The 17,893-nt window shown below is 40.4% G+C and overlaps 1 protein-coding gene across 1 annotated transcript in view; it reads right to left on the reverse strand.

The window, feature by feature from the left end:
• GUCY2F (guanylate cyclase 2F, retinal) overlaps positions 1-17,893 on the reverse strand; it is a 79,400-nt gene that overhangs the window by 58,645 nt on the left and 2,862 nt on the right. Inside the window, exon 3 of the mRNA XM_007196519.2 lies at positions 9,733-10,034. Coding sequence (XP_007196581.2) covers positions 9,733-10,034 — 302 coding nt within the window. The remainder of the gene's footprint in view (positions 1-9,732; positions 10,035-17,893) is intronic.

The raw sequence follows: 17,893 nt of genomic DNA on the forward strand, positions 1-17,893 counted from the left end.
ATATCAAGGACCTTTAGGCATGGACCAAATGTCTTATGGACCAAATGTTGATGGACGTTTTGGTCAAGACCAAATATCAAGGACTTTTTGGTGTGGACCAAATGTCTTATGGATATTTGGGACAGGATCAGATGTCCTGCAATGGTCATGGTCACTCACCTAGGCATAAAATCAGGACTAGAACCCAAGTCTCTTGGTTCTTAGTTTATTTTAGCATTCTTGATTGAAATAGATGTTCTCTGTGGTCTCTTCTAGTTCTAAGCTCCTGTGAAACTTCCCAAATCTTGATCTAGTCCAGGGAGCAAACTTAGCTTGCAGACGTTTTTGTTTGGCTTGTTTATAGTTTCTTCTTAATTTCTCTGATCTTTTAACATTGGCATGCTGCACAGCTCAGTCCTTGGTCCTCTTCTCTATCTACACTCACTCCCTTGGTGATCTCTTCTGCTCTCATGGCTTTAAGTACCACTCTATGCCATAAATGTCAGGTTTACACTTCCAGTTAAGACCTGTTTCCTAAATTCCAGAGTCATATAGTCAACTGCTTACTTGGTATCTCTACTTAAATATTAAGTTTCAGTGTACCCAAAATCAAACTCCTGATCTTTACCCCAAATCTTCATGCTCCATTTATGAGTCTTTCCCATTTTTGTTAAAAGCTACTCCATTCTTCCAGTTGTTCAGGCCAAAGACCTTGCCCCAGTAACAGAGCATCTAATAGCAGAGCAGAAATCAACATCTCAGTCTCCTGAGTTTTATTCCAACGATCTCCCTTCACCCTGCTTTAACACACACTATAGATATAGGCATGGTGAATGTGCTGCCACCAAGGCATCCACAGTTAGTTGCCTAGCACACACTGAGGTCCCTTCAGGGGTTTTTACTAACTCCCCCTCCTGACATTCTCAGATGATCCATTTAATTGTATTTAGGATTGCTGCAAGAGTCTGCCTGTTTTCTGGGGCTTTGGTAAGTTATGACAATAAGTGAAGGCTGGAAGGTAGAGTATAAAATCAATACTAGTAAAACAAATGAGTAAAATACCACAGGGCAGCAAGACCCTGAGAGCAGGGAGAATGCTAGTATTCTGTTTTGAAAGGCACAGAGCCTTCTGGGAAAGGGACGGCATCTAACCTACAACCAAAAGCAAAGATTTAAACTCTTAAAAACATCATCCTCACCTCTGAGCTGACCCATCGCACAGAGTTTTCAGCTGACCAGCCTATGCTGCCCTTGGTGCTCTCGGATTGACCCCTGTTAGAGCTGACTGACAGCAACTCCCCAAGATGAACGAAAGCTGAAGCTTGTTCTTCAGGGTTCTCCAGCCTCTACCACATACCACACACATACCCACACATTCATGTGTACACACACACACATACACACACACACACACACGCAGAGCCACAAAAGTATGGTAGGGGGACTTGAAGCTAGGAAAGAACATAGCTGTAGCAACAGCATTTGGTTGCAAAAGAGGGGCTGTCACTATGCCCCACTCTCGCTGTGAGGCCTTAGATTTGTGTTCTAGCTGGTTTGTGTTGCCGTTTTACCTGCTGTGCCTTTCAGCAATGGTAATTGCCCCTTCCCATAAGCCAAAGGCATACTCTGTTAGCGTTGGTAACAAAAGCTCTGTAGTTGCAACTGCTGCAAATAATGAGAAAAAGAAGAGATAGAGGATGGGACAAGGAAAGTAAGGACACTCTTTACAACCCTCTATCTTGGCTTCTGTCTATAGTTCTAAAGAAGCAAGACAGGATTGGCAAGACCTTCTGTCAGGCAGATGGCCTTGTTCTATCACAGGCCAGAATGGTGAAACCACTGATGACTCAGTCTATTGGTTTGGAGTGCTGTATAGACCTGAGCCTGAATGAATGAATGAACTGTGAATAAATGAATGATAATTGAAACTTATCTTTCATTGTTACTCAGTGACTTTAGCTAGCTCTACCCTAGGCTTTTTTGGAGCTTGTATTCAAGAGAGCAAGGTCTGGGTCAGAAGCAAGTGATATTTGAATTTGTTCAGTTTAATGGTTCATGGTGTCGTCAAGTTGACTATCATCAGTTCCGATTTACTGTGCTTAAAAGACACAAAACGGGTTTCCAAAGAATTTTGTCCTTAGAAGTATACGTTAAAACACCTGGCTTGGAAAGCACCAGTTGAAGGACAAAATGGCAACATCACCTTTGAACAAAAAGCCAGGTGCATACAGAGACCAAGAAGCCAAAGGGTAATTGAATTCTTGTTATTAAAGGTGGTACCTCCAATAATGCATGATCTCAACCCTTGGACTTAGCCAAAAAATGTCTAATAGCCTAATCTGTTTGATATGATACTCATGAAGATAACACTCTTATTTTATATAGAATGCAGTACAAAGACAATTGTAGCCACTGTGAGCTGCAGGCAAGCTTTTCTGACAACCTGTCTAGTGGGCCGCATCCTGGAATGTTCCAGTCCTAACCACATCGCCTTCAGTCTAGCATCCCCCTGCCAAGCACCCATATTTATGGTAATGGAAAACAATAGGTGTAGGAGCTTAAGGTCCCCCGGGCTGGCTGAGAAATCCAGAGGATTTCTTTTGCTTAGCCAAATAAGGCCACATTTGGAAAAAATATCCAAAATGTGTGTTCTAGTAATATGCATTTGTAGCCAATAGAATTTCATTGAAAACAAGCATTGGGAATACAATGAAAGAGAAGAATGCAGGAACTAAAACCTTATTTCAGAAGTCTTTTTGTGCCAAAATATAAAGGTACAAAGTGATAATCCTTGCCCAATCATGCTGAGACCAAATTAGGAAGTTTTTCACTGATGTCCCACCCCCCCCAATCTCTCCATTCTGATTTATTTTTCTCTTTTCACAGGTCCTCATAAAGCCCTCTCACCTCCTATATCAGAGGAAAACAATCCATTCAAATCAAATACCCATTCAAATCAAATACCCATTCAAATCAAAGTTATTAGTCACTTAGCAATGTTACTTTGAGTAAAGCACTAGACATGGGACACGATGTAATTTTTTTAAAAGGCTAATGTGTGGTTAAATGGTCAGGTTATATTACTTCAAGTAGTAGACTTGGGTTGGAATCCCAGCTCTGCCACTTGCCAGCTGTATGACCTTGGACAAGTTACCTTGAGCCTCAGTTTCATCATCCATAAAATGGAGTTGATAATACCTAATTTGTAGGTTTGGTCTGAGGATTCAATGGAATCATTTATGTAAACTACCTGGTGCAGAATAATCACTGACTACATGATAGCTGCTATTGTTTGCATTTAAGAAGAGGAACACAGGGCTCTGGTAATATCATCATGGAAGTTAGTGTTCAAGACCCTTGTCTCAGTCTTGAATTTGTCACAAATATGTAATAGAGTCCCAGTTTTGGACCCAGTGTCCTTAGCACCCTGAAATGGTAAAACTGTTCCCCTTCACTGGAGGAAAGATCTTGCTTGTATTTTGTTTTCCATTATATCACCAACAGAGTGTTTAGGACACCATAATAATAAAAATAACAACATTAACAATAATAATGAGAAACATTTATTGAGGAATCATTAGGTGTCAGGCAAGCTCTTTATGTGTATTAACTTATTTAATCCTCACAACAACTCTATGAGGTAGGTACTATTATTGTTCCCAATCTAAAAATAATGAAAAGAAGATACAGAGAGCTTAAGTAAATTTACAGCAGTCTGCCTTCAGAGCCCATGCTCTTAACTACCATGTTATATCTGAGCTAAATAAATAAATGCTAAGTTAATTCATGGACTGTCATTAAACCCACCAATAAGAGAATATCATATATACCTTTTGTAACTTCTTTTTTTCCTTTCATGACTTCCCGATTAAAGATAGCAAAATCAAGATTTTTTTCCTTCACTCTCTTCCTCCTCTCAAATATCACTCCCAAACAACAAGGAGAACAAGAAACAGAAACAATAAACCTCCATATCTAACGGCACTAGAAGACAAGTATAATCTTGACCACAGAATATGAAGATAGAAAGCTGCTACAGGAGTGGTAACTGATTTAGCAGAGTGGAGGGTGATTAAATCTAAGTATCTGAAGAGGGGAATATTGGTAAGTAACAAGCAGATTTGCTCCTTGTGAATCCTGGAAAGGCTTAGGAATTAGAGGCGCTATGTACAGAAGTGGAGGTTAGGCAGAGCACGAAAAGAGGGATAGCTTTGAATGTCTGTGTAAGGAGCAGTTAGACTTCTGCCATCCCATTTCTACGAAGGAGAACCAGATCTCTGCAGAAAACAGGTTAAACTGATTCAGAGCAGCTCCAGAGCTGGGACACTTGACCCAAATGACAGTGAGAGTGAGGTGGGCCATAAAAAAAGAGTGATGAAGTTAAAGTCTTCATACTTAATGATGAGAATCCCAGCCTACTTCCCCCAACATGGCTCCTAGAATAGTGACAACCAGGATTACAACTCCCAGGAAGGAGTTTGAAACATTCTTCTCTGAAGAAAGTGACTAGCTCAAGAGGCAAGATCTACAGGTATTGGGGGGGAAAAAAAAAAACAACAGCTCGCAAGCCAATTGCCCTATACTGAAGCCTACAGGTCAACATAACCAGCATGTACATACACTTTCAAATCCTCCTTTTAAAGCTTCACTCTTAAAAACATACAGATAGCCAGGATCATCAGACATTTAAGGAAAGCTTCCAAGATTAAATAGAAAGACCAAAACAAAGAAGCATGAAAAATTAGGAACTGAGGAAAACACAAAGAGCAGGAGAAAACTTCAAAGAAATTATAATGAATATCTTCAGATAAATATAAGAAAATACCATATTCAAAAACAGGATGCTATAAAAATAGAATAATCAAACAATAAGAATCAATTCTTGGAAATTAAAAATATGATAGCAAAAAATTTTTTTTAATCAGGAAAAGAGTCAGAACACAAAATGAGGAATTCTTCCAGGAAGAAAAGCTAAAAACAAAGATATGGGTGATACAAGAGAACTAATAATACAATTAAAAAATCAACCCAGGCAATCTTATATCCAACTAATAATATTTTCAGAAAGAGCAAAGACAATGTTGTTGAGGAAATTATCCAAAAAAATAACATAAGAAAGTTTTCTAGGCAGAATGAGCTTCTAGATTGAAAGGTCCCACCAAATATACAGCATAATACATGTCAAAGACCCAGACATAATCATGAAATTTCATTACTTCAGGAATAAAGAGTTAACCTTAAAAGTTTCCAGGGGAGATAAGGAGGAGTGAAAACAGGTTGCTTCAAAGGATCAGGAATAAGAATGACGTTGGAGTTCTCAACACCTACGGTGGAAATAAGAAGACAATGTGCCATGTCTTCAAAGTTCTAACAGAAAATAATTTTTAACCTAGATTTATATATTTAATCAAACTATCAATCAATAATGAAGCTAGAATAAAGACTCTCAGTGCAAAATTTCAAAAGTTTACCTCCAGTATACCTTTTTTCAGAAGCTACTAAAGGATGCGCTCAATGAAAATGAGGGAGTAAACAAGAAAATGGGAGTCATGAGAGTCGTGAATAGTGAATCCGGCACAGAAGAAAGAGAAAGCGAATTTCCAGGGTGATGAAAAGAGAGATTCTACCATAACAGCTGTATAGCAGCCTTAGGGAACAACAGGTTTAGATTGGAATAGGAGGACAGAGAGCCTCAGGAAAAACAAATGAAATTGATAAGGGATTTAACAGATTTTACTGTGTATAAAATTGTTTTGAGAGGATTCTACAGCTTTATCAGACAGTACAGAAAGACTTAGAAATCCAAATTAAGGTAAACAAATTAAAAAATAAAGTAATTATTAACTCCAGTAAAAATCAAAAGTTATACTTGAAATGAATTATCACCATAGTATACCACATGGATCATCTATGAATGATATTTAGACAGGTATAATGTTAAAAACACAAAATATGAATTTAACTAAAAATTGTGACATAACTATATTGAGGGTCTGAAGGAGGGTAAGGAAGTATATAAGTGCTAACAGTCCTCAACTATAATGGGAAGTCAACAAATAATGTCCAAAACTGAGTAATCAAGAAACCAGTAGCAGTATGGTATTTAGAAATATAAATACCACAGTAAAGAACTAAAAGACATGAACGTGGTTGTTTCTGATGAAGAGTGGGAAGAAGGCCTAGGAACTGCTTTGTTGTTGATACAAAACGTTTTAGCATTTCTTGACTTTTAAAATCGTGTGCATGCATCACTTTGATAGTTTTTTGTTTTTTATAATTTTTGAATAGGCAAGTATATAAAGTAAAAGAGGATGCAAACCACTTCTATAAGCAATATAGCCTATATATAGAAATTTCAATTCCACTGGAAGTTATTGGGCAAGGGAGAAATACAGCCATCTTTCTCATACATTTGTTTACTCATTTACAATCTCTCTTTCATTAGAATTTAAGCCCCATAAGAGCAGGAACAAGTGATATGCTAGTAAATGTTGGCAACAGCTCTATGAAAAGGGGAAAAGACTCTTATTTGTAGCATTTACCAATTTCTGTGGTGTAAATACTCTCAATGCCTGATTCAAGCTACCAACATGATGCCACTGAACACAGTGTTTGGCAAAGAGGCACACAATTGGCTTTTATGAACTGGCTCCAACACACTACTGACAAAAATCCTGTCTTGTTTACTGTTCTATCTGAAGTTCAGCATAGTGCATGGCACATGGCAGGTGCTTAATAAATAGTTGTTGATCTGTTGACTGAATAGGAAAAGACAACAGGAGCCAAGGGATAAGCAAACATTGAGCTACATAATTTGATCTGAGAAAATACCTTTTGGAATTCTGAAAGTGAGATAATTTTGAAAGCTGGAACTATTGAACGATTCTGTGCCAGTAATCATAAAACTTCAAGAGAGTAGGAAGTTCAGGTCAGACTGTAACTTAGATGCTAGGTCACCATCAACCAATAAGGTCATCCTGGCCCCAAAAAGAAAAGGTGGAAAGGAAGCAGCTATAAGCCAGGCACTCTGCTAGTCACTTCACACGTATTACTTTGTTTAATCTTCACAATAATCCTAGAAGCTGTAGATCACTAACCCACTTTCCAGATGGTAAAATTGAGACTCAAAAATCTAAGTAACTTGCCCAAGGACACGCAGCTAGTAAGAGTGAGAGCTGAGATTTAAACCTGTCTAACTTCTTATCATATGTTCTTTCTGCTATACTAGCTCCCTTCAAAAATACCTTTTAGCAAGGTAATTTAGGAAAAAAGGGGTTTTGTTTATCAGAGATGTGAAAATAATTGTCTCACTCTTCTATCATTCTTTGGTTATGAAAGTAAAGCCAAGGCACCTGCAAAGTGGGGGTGGAAATGTATCCAAAAAAGCTTTTTTTTTTTAATAAGCTTTAGAGTCTTTGTTTTCACTCTATTTCCTTGTCTAAAGTAGAGTACAGGTTGCCTAGCAACCACACTAATGGCGTCTTTTTTTACCTTAATTACCTTATGTTTTCCACAAGCTCAAAGAGATTGGATCAAACGTTAAGAGTAGAAGGTCTGAATTTTTTGTATCAAAATATCTGCTCATACATATGATACACACACACACACACACACACACACACACACACACCTTTCTATTTCCCTCAATCCTGTGATTAAAGTAAAAAGATGACTTAGTCTTGTAACTATGTGATGCCATAGCATTGCATTAAAAAGTACAAAAATTCACCATATGATTGCTTGCCTATAAATACACCAAACAACTGGTTTGAGCAATCATTCTTAGCAGTTTGAGGGATTCTTGCCTTTCTTGACCAAATCAATGAATTGTTTTCAATTAAACATGTGTGTGTCTCCTAAAAGAAAGATTTATTACAAACATATCTGTGGCAATAAAGTTTAAATCCAACACTGTTAGTATCTCTGCTGGTCACTTTTTTTTTTATTAGAACAAGAATCTGCAAAATCTTTGCTATCAATACTCAGGACAGAAAGAGATTAAGAAAACCTAAGCTTCATCTGAATCATTTATTCAGGTAGAGAGGCAGTGCACAGGATAAATGAATAAATAGTATACAAAAAGGAGAAGATCATGGAGAATGTGAGTGTTAGGCACAACCACCAGCCTACCTGATAGCCTTCTTCCTTGCTAATGGAATCTCAATTTTTTGCACACTTTTCCAGCAGCCGTAGGGTCAGTCACGATGGTCTCATTCCTCTTTCTAAATTATTAGTTTGGGTATGGGTATGGGACACGATTGTGACCAGGAAAGTGTGGGGAGAAGTCTGCTTGAGGAGCATTTGGGCAAGATTTCCTCACTCTTAAAAAGAGACACAAGAGAGGGACATTCCCCATTTTTGTCTGTAGACAGTTGCACTTGGACATGATGTCTGGAACTGTGGCAGTCATCTTGGGACCAGAAGAACCAGATCATGAGGGCAATCTAGCATGCTATGATTGTAAAGTGGAAAGATGAAAAGAACCTGGTTCACTGATAACATCATGAGCAGCTGAATTAACTGACCCTAAAGCCCCCATATCTTCCAGTTTGGAAAAAAAAACAATTACTTGGGCCATTTTGTGTTGAGCGGTCTCTTAGTTACAGCCAGAGCATTATAACTAATACATTGTAACTAATGTATTAGTTATAACAGAGCATTATAACTAATACAATATGTTAGCAAATGCTAGAATTTTTAAACTTATTGATGGGCCATTCTGAAAATGACTGCCTTCTACATCTGGCCTCTAACCTATAAAAACCCCCTCTGTATTTTTTCTAATCTATCTTTGGCCTTCCCATCTTCCTCTCATATTCCTTGTCTCTTCTGTATTTTTCCCTCTTTGTTTTTGTCTTTTGCCCATTTTTTGGTCCATTTTATTTTTGTCCATTCATTTCCTTGCTTTCATCCTGTCCCCACTGCTTTTCCTTCCACTAGCCCTTAAATGGCTGTGATTTGATCTGAAATATGTTTATACATATATTCACGTATACATACATAAATATTATTTCTTGTATATTATTAGGGAGGAATTCTTCCCCATTCCAAATGATTCCTTTCATATAGAGATAGCTCTACTAGCAAAAAACACCTGACCTCTTCAACCCCTTACTCATTCCTTCCCACAAAGGAGTGACTTAATCTGACTGGTTAGTTGGGAAGGAGAACTAAACAGATGTAGCCCAAGCCCTCCTAACTTCTTTCTCTTGGGAGTAAGCTCCATTATGCTCTTTCAGGCTGTACATTTTACAAAAGGCATGCCCTCACGGGGCAGAAATATAGGGGTCCAGCAATGCTGGTAACTAGATGGAGAAGTCTGGTCAACCCTCAGATTCAATACTGGGAAACTCAAATGCATATAGACAGAAGCCGCATTCTCCAGTACCAGCTTTATCAATAATAATGGTAATATCTTCCTATATACCAGCTCTCTTATTGTTGAATTGGTTCCAAACTTGGGTCAGAAGCAAGATTTCTTTTTACTATGCCCCCTTGAATGGCACTAGTATATATTAAAGTTTTGTTTCCCTGTTCTTAAACACATTTTATTTCTTCTTCATGGCTGTATATGTTATCATTGCAGGTTGCTTGAAGATAAAAAAAATAAAACTCCAATAATGTATCTTTGTTTTATAAATGTTTTCTGCAGACAAAAGGTGTTTTTAATTTGTGTGTGGTTGCCTGCTATTGACTGAGTTTCCTGATTTTTGAGGTTTTCTGTTCATGATTAACTTGTGAATCTGCACTTACTTGATCTGACTCCAGCTTCTCAGGAATTTCACCTCTAGCTGCTGCCTCCATAAAGGCTTGATAGAAGGTCTTTTCTTGGGACTCCACTGTAATGGTCAACACAGCATCATAGGCTTCCCGGAGTTTTGGATTGTTCCTTAGAACCTGGTAGGGGGTATGCTTATAAGGTAAACTGTAGAGCAGGGCATCATAGGGAACAAAGACATAGGTTCCGTCAGTCATTTTCAGATCATGAGCCCATTCCAACAGATGCGTCTGAGTCTCTCCCCCAATCAAGGTCGAATGCATACACATGATGATTACTGAAACCGACAAAGCAGGGAGGTTATGGTGACAATATGTTAGTAAAATATAGTACCAAAAACTACAGATTGGGAGAAACAAATAATTGTATTATAACCAATTTTTAAATGATATCTGTCTTACGTCTTTAAGATGAACAAGATGTTGAAACCCTGAGTTGAGGCTGACGTATTTTCAGGGACGCTGATTAGGCAATAGGGAAAAATCAGACATGTCTACAGGCTGCAGAGCCTAGTACTAGACTGGAATAAACAAATATAGCAAGTGGGAGGTAGCATAATGAAGAGGCTTTGGAGTTGGAAAACCTAGGTTTATATCCTAACATCACCAGTTACTAGCTGTATACCCTTAGGTAAATTACTTAACCTCTCTCTGCCTCATTCATAAAATGGAGATAGTAAATATGTACTTCATGGGGTGGTAGTGATGACTGAAGGGGGAATACATACAATGGGCTTAGCACACAGCGCTCAATAAATGGTAGCTATTATTATACCTAAGAATAAAAAGGCTAGAGGGAGAAGATGGGTGATATTCCCATAGCCACTGTTGCTTTTTATTGCCTACCTCCTACAGACCTACAGTCCAACAGATGTTGACCAACTGTTCCCACCCTTACCAAAGCCATTATAGACAATGAATGGCACTAACTCACACTCCGCTGTAAATGCTACTAATATTACGAGTGATATGTTCAATTTTTAAAAATCCAACTTCCCTATAACTGGAATTACTTTGCACTCACTTTAATTCTCCCTAGACTTATGAAACTATGTTGCTTGGCAAGGCTATGCTAGAATAGAGTGGATTCGTGGAGGCCACGGTTGAAGAATGGCAGCTAGATCATGAGAGTGAAAGTCTTATATCCAATTTCGCCCTTGGCATGCTAAATGAGTTTAGTTTAAGCCCACTTGTGCTTCAGTGCCCACATCTTTAAAATGTAGATTCCAATGCATTTCACAGGTACACTGAGTAGTTTAATTAGATAATGCCTGGCAAGTATTCTGAGCTCCTTGAAGAAAGGCAAAGACCCTACTGCCTTTGGTAAATATTAATTATACATGTTTACATGGAACCTTTAATCTCAGGAACTGAGTATGCTTAAACTACGTTCAATGACTAGTCTTTGGTATTTACGTATTGCTTCATCTATTTTCAAAAACCTTCTTTGCACTTGTTAGATACCCTCAGAAAATTTCCCCTTTGAGCCAGAGCTGGTACCCTTTATTTTTTAAGGTGTACCTAGTAAGTTATGAAGTTGATTTAGATACCAAACACACACACACACACACACACACCATAACTTGAATTTTTAAATGACCATTAGCTCCTTCAATATAATTACCCTGAGAGGCTCTATATGTATTCTGATGCACAAAGTATTCCTTTGAATACTCTAGGGATATCTTTGGAGCCAGTTCTTGAGCCACACGAGGAATTCAGCCTCCCTTGTTCATAATCACGCATTGTATGATGGGAAAATGGAGTGACAGAGAGGTCTAACAAGGCAATGATTGGATTTAGAAAGAGAGACTAGAACCCAAGGCCCCTAACTCCGTAAGTTTGGCTACACCATTAAACATGAATCACTTTGGTCAAATTAATTCAGTAACATGTCCATTGAGGGGAAACACTGAGTTTAGTCAGGTGCTTCGGGTAGCTGGTCAGTTCTTCCAACAGTATCCTTGGCAAGCGGGTCAGTATTGGGATCTTCTACAAAAACAGAGATTAGATTATGAGACCAAGGTTACCCAATAGAGATAAAATTCATTTAATTAACTTAAAGGAATATTAAAATTACTTCCCTGGATGGAAACTATTAAATAGAACTAAGTGCTTTGTGTTGGTTGAAATACAGCAAATATTTTAACATATGCTACGTGTATTGGGCGCTGTGGTGTGCCAGTCGGATGCGACCCTCAGGAATGAAGCATTCATTCTCCTAGCTGCTGGGAATGTTTGGAGAGAATAGCCAATGCCTCTCAGGGGATTGTCCTCAGCTGAGGGGAACCACCTCTCCCAAGGTTGCCTCCCCTCCATAGTGTGTTGGAGCTGGCTTGTGCCGGTTCACAAGAGACTATGGTTAAATTTTCAGGGATATTATGAACTAGTAAATGTCATGTTGGTAGCTTGAACTTGGCCATGGTGGGTGTTATAACACCATGGAAATTAGCAAATGCTACACATCAGGGCTTTCCCCTCCTCCCCCGATAAACTGGCTATTAAACAATTATTATCACATTGCACCCCTTTCTCTGTATCTGCCTGTACCCAATGACCGGTCAATATGGAGGCATAAAGGCCAACACTCCTTAAGTCTGGACAATACTGAAGGGCCACCCCAGCTCCAGAGCTCCCACTGGGACTGGCTGGGACCTTTGTCGTGACTGCATGACAGTTTAATTTTTCTCTTTTTCCAATCCTACTGCTGCCTCTCCGTCACAGGTGTTGTCCTTGAAAGCATTCTCCCAATAAGCTTCCTGCACACCGATCTCCATCTGCCATTCTTTTTACTAGGGTACCAACTTGTGACACTGGTTTAGAGCCCAGCTGTACCCTAAACTGTCTTCTGTCATGGCAGTTACAAGATTCATTGCCCTTATTTATTTATGTCAGCCTCTACTATGAAACCATGAGTTCCTTGAAGTCAAAAACTGTATTTTATTTCTGTATCCTGGTACATATTATATACCCAATGAACAAGGGATGTTTGAAACAATTTCAGAAAGAAGTTTTATCAAGACCTTACCCTCCCCTTAATTCTCCTTTCATTGGCCCACACAGAGGACATTTTGGGCAGAGTCAGAATCTTTATTACTGGAAAGACCCTTTGAGACCATCTAGCCTGTCTTACTCCCCCCATTATTTTACAGATGATGAAATGGAAGCCTCAAGAGGGAATGATCACAAGCTACTCTATTTTTTGCAAGGTAAGACTTTGCCATCGAACACGATTAAAACAGAAAGCATAAATACTGAATTCAAACAGCACCATCTTAATTTAATAGATTGAGTGCTTTGTCAATAGGGATTTGTAGATGCATCTGTTCTACATGATTATTTTACTAAATAGCTTTATTATCTCAAAATGACATTCATTAAAATGGGATTTTACCTGTAAGTTGTCAGGAAAGGATTAGCGGACAGAAACCTTAAATCCTTGACAAGACCTGGGTCAACAGGTGATCACTGAGTAATATTAATTTGTAAGTTTCCATCCTGATTGTTCACAGTCAAGCCACTCTATAGCCTAAACAAGGACCAGAAGATACATTCTCCTGAGATCCCATCTCACTAGGATATGATATTAGCACTTTCTCCGAGCCACCTGAGCCCCACTTGAGTTGTCTAGTAGCTACGTCTTCATACTGTGGTACCCACTATGGCAGGCTGCTCTCTTTCACCCTCTCTTTCACCCTCAATGCTAGCAGCAGGAAATGTCTAACTCCAGGAGAAGCCAATTCCCAAGCCACTCAATTCCTACCTCTCTTCCTATATTGAAATACTCTATCCAATACTTCCTCGAGGTAGAGGAACTGTGTTTCTCCAAAAGCAAATTTCATTTCTCCCAGATTACTGGCTATGGAGCGCTTGGTGGAGGAACCTGAGCCCAGTCTCACACCTTGTGAGATGAAAATGGTTTCACTAGCTATTGCTGAAGAAGTTCTTAGAAGTCATATTCATGTTGTGAGCCCACAATACTGCTCCCAATCCACAGAAACCCTCCATTCTATTGTCCTTAATTTTCATTTTAATCCTTTTGTGACATTTCCTACCACTAACCTTCATTTTAACCTATTCCGTGTTAACAAGTGTTGAGAGATGGGAGAGTAAGCAGGCCAGAGGAGGAGGGGGACATACAGTGTGATTTATCCCAGGTCTCACATTCCCCCAGGATTCAGCCCCATCTGGCCACACTCTGAAACAAGTAGATTCACGCCTTCCTCCCCTCAGTTCTCCCCCATGCACTCTATAAAATGGATACATAAAAAGAGGGTGGGAGGCTCTGGAATCTGCATGTCTCCCAACCACCGCCCAAAGTGTGATTCAGTACAGGAGGCCCTCAAACCACACTTTAAGAACACTGTAGGGGCTTCCCTGGTGGCGCAGTGGTTGAGAGCCTGCCTGCTAATGCAGGAGACACGGGTTCGAGCCCTGGTCTGGGAAGATCCCGCATGCCGCGGAGCGGCTGGGCCCGTGAGCCACAGCTGCTGAGCCTGCGCGTCTGGAGCCTGTGCCCCGCAGCGGGAGGGGCCGCGATAGTGAGAGGCCCGCGCACCGCGATGAAGAGCGGTCCCCGCACCGCGATGAAGAGTGGCCCCCACTTGCCGCAGCTGGAGAAGGCCCTCGCACGAACCGAGGACCCAGCACAGCCAAAAATAAATAAATAAATAAATAAATAAATAAAATTAAAAAAAAAAAAAGAACACTGTAGTACACGATGTGTGGCTATTTCTATCGACTGAGGACACTGCACACATTTTTGGCCTTAAGTCCTGAGACCACCACTTACTTACCTGCCACCTGTGTCAAACTGGTCCAAGTAGCTCAGCATGCTGTCAGACACATATTACATTCAATGGCCATTCTGTCTGCATCAGATCGTGTTTCTTCATACCCAGTAAAACTGTTATTACAAGTACTTTTATTGCTGCCCAGCTTATGTTTTTAATATTTCTCCATATTTTGCAACGTATGTTTTCTTCAGCTTTTCCTAAACTGCTATGCAGGTAAGGACTCTTAAACGCAGGAAGCCTAGATGTTTAGAGATTTCCTCCTGGGCTGGGTCTTCAATAATTCTATCATTACTGACAGTGGACCCATTCAAGAGAGCAAGTTGTCCTTTCACCATTTACATTTACTTACATTTATCTATACCAAACTGTATACCAAATTCCCTATCAGCACTAAGGCTCTTGGCCATAGTATTACAGTATCACTATTCTTATTACTGTAGGAAAACTGGGGCGATACTTGTTACCTTGAGGCACTTAAAAGAATTTCATCAGTGGGCCCAAAAGTTAAGAGAGAAAAATGGAAGGGCTAAATTATACACCATGGGACACAGGATGTCAAGTGAGTATGCTTTAGGGGCGTCCCTCAAGTGGACAGGAGGCAGGAGAGCATAAGTCTTTCATTAAACCAGTGATGCTCAAAGTATGGTCCCTGGACCAGCAACATCAGCACCACCTTGAACTGGTTAGAAATGCAGATTCTGGTACCCTATCCCAGCCCTCCTGAGTCAGAAACTCTGGAGGAGGGACGCAAGCCCCCCAGGGGATTCCGATCATGCTTAGGTTTGAGAGGCACTGCTTTAGATCAACCTGAATACATATCCTAGTTTCCCCACTCACTAGCTGTGTGACCTTAAGCAAGTTATTTAACCTCTCTCAGCCTCCAAAGTCTCATTGGTGAAGTGCATTAAATAGTAATTTGCCTTACTTTATAGGGAGGATGCAAGAATTGAATGAGATGGTCCATATAAAACCCTTGCAAAATGACTAGCATATAATAAATTCTCAATAAATATTAGCTATTATCATTGCTATTATTATTATTGGGGTTTTTTTATGTCAAGAATCTTCAATAGATGGAAGAGGCCAGCCAGGTCTCTGACAATGAGGTAGTAATAAAGTATCTGATTTTGGAAGAACAAGAGAAGGACATTCTGACTGTGTCCTAGTTACCGAACATCATACTGTAATGAAGCATTCCCAATTTGGAAGGATTTAAAGGAATCCCCAAATGGTTCAACAACCTTGTAAACCCAAATTGAAAGGATTTCACAATCAGCCAAGCATTGATAGGCAAAAAGGTGAGGAGAAGGGAGGAGGGCTCGAAATAGCCATTTGAAAAGTTCTCTAAAGAGCTTTTTAGTGGGGCCTCCTGCTAGTCTTTGTGAGAATTAGCAAAAGAACTTCTGGGAAATTGCAGTCCCCCGGGTGCTCTGCCTGGTGAGTGATGCTCTTTTGTGCCACTGGATCCAAATCTCCAACAGGACTCATGGTTTAAGGAGCAGAGAGTGAACTGAATTGTGGCCCTCATGCCCACTCAGCTAGATTCCCTTGGGCAGGGAAAACCACATACAGCAGCCCTGCCTGTAAGCTGAGGCCTTTGTCCTTGATTAATATCTCTCCTATATGACTTTGTCAGAAACAAAGATAATTGGTAGTTGCCTCTGAAGCTTAAAGGAAGTGAGCTGACAATCTGGGAGAGGCTGAATCCTGAATCCCCCCTTCTCTGGGACTTCATTTACCCCATTCTTTGGTGTTAATAATGCATACACCTACCTACTTGTTATGTGAGATTCACAGCTGTTGTAAAACTTGGAAGAAAATACCTTGCTCCTGGAAAACCCTGAGGATTAAATGACATTATCTATATGCAAATACCTTGTAAACTGTAGAGAGCTGTTCACATGTAAAGTGGTATTATGGTTGCTTTCATTGTCTCAATGGCAGCCTCTAGTAACACCCTGCTGTTTCCCTTTCCAAGAGCCCACAACCATTATTATTGTTATGATCATCTTTACTATTAAATTTTATCATTGTCTTGCTGTTGTGTAAGCAAAATTTAGACCAGTTTCTGAGAAAGACATTCCTTCTGACTCCAGTAATGTGCCAGTGATAACTGGAAACATAAATTTACAAGGAAGAGAAGTGGCAGAGCAGCACTACCCTCCCTCCCCACCACTATCTCTCACTGCCGCCACCACTGCCACTGCCACATGGGGCTTTGGTCACTGTTGTCGTGAGTAGGTCAGACAAAACCAGTCTTCCAGCTATTTCCATTACTTCCAAATATTGCCAGTCCTCTCCAAAGGAAGGGATCCCTTTCCACTATATTTTCTACATCATAAAAGGTCCTTCTCTGAAGGTTTACTTGGGGGTCCACAGTGTTAAGAAGTAGCCTCATACCCAGCAAAATGAGGAAGAGGCCAGGCACTGCCTTCCTCAGCCCTTCTCAGCTGAGGTCACCACAAAAACCTTAGTGCTTTTTCAGTCCCAATAGTCAACAGCTAGGAACACTTTCACAGGCTCAGTCCTACCAGTTGAAAGGGGCTAGAAAATCAGCTAGAGATGTGATCGAGTAGATGCCGGATCTGGTGTATTGTAACCGTCCTCACTGCTCAGTTGGCCCAATCCATACTCATTAACTTCTAGCTCAGTTTCTCACCAGATCTCCCATTCTCTGATTGGACTGGAGATGTGCCCTGAACACTAGGCCTCGCGGCTGAAGTCCTGATACTCGATTCATATTCATACTCTGGATCCTGCTTCTCACGCTCCTATTGGCTGGGGCACTAGTCTCAATGGATGATCAAGTGGACAACAGGCTTCCCTTGCTTTAAGACTCACTCCCCTTCTGCAAGTCCTCCTGTCACATCCCATCCATCACTTGGAGTGCCCTCAGATACCAAAAACTAGCTGTGCCAAGTGTGGGTACCACACACGCTTTTGGACAGTGCACACTCAGGTGCCCGAGGTCCTACTCAGGTGGCAGCTCAGCCAATGGCTCAGTTTCCCTGCATCCGCCCCAACCTACCCACGTTCTGATTCATGACGCTGAGGTCCCAGCACGCCTCACCTGAGTCTGGCTATGTTTTGTCAGAAACCGGGGGCAAAATCTTGGAGAGCAGAGCTTTGTCTTCACTCCCTTTTATCTCCCTTTCTGAGTCCCTACTGCGCTTTCTGCTGCTTTTCTCCCTACCCAGGGTCTTTCTTTGCTGCATAACCACATACCTCCCTCTCTAGGCTTCCAGGCTCCTACCCCCTCACCCCCATCTTAAAATTTTCATTCCCTTAGCGAGCTGATCCACACTGCTATACAGAAAGCAATCTGATTAAACAAAGTCATA

The sequence above is a fragment of the Balaenoptera acutorostrata genome, chromosome X, assembly GCF_949987535.1.
Source record: "Balaenoptera acutorostrata chromosome X, mBalAcu1.1, whole genome shotgun sequence".
Lineage (NCBI taxonomy): Eukaryota > Metazoa > Chordata > Mammalia > Artiodactyla > Balaenopteridae > Balaenoptera > Balaenoptera acutorostrata.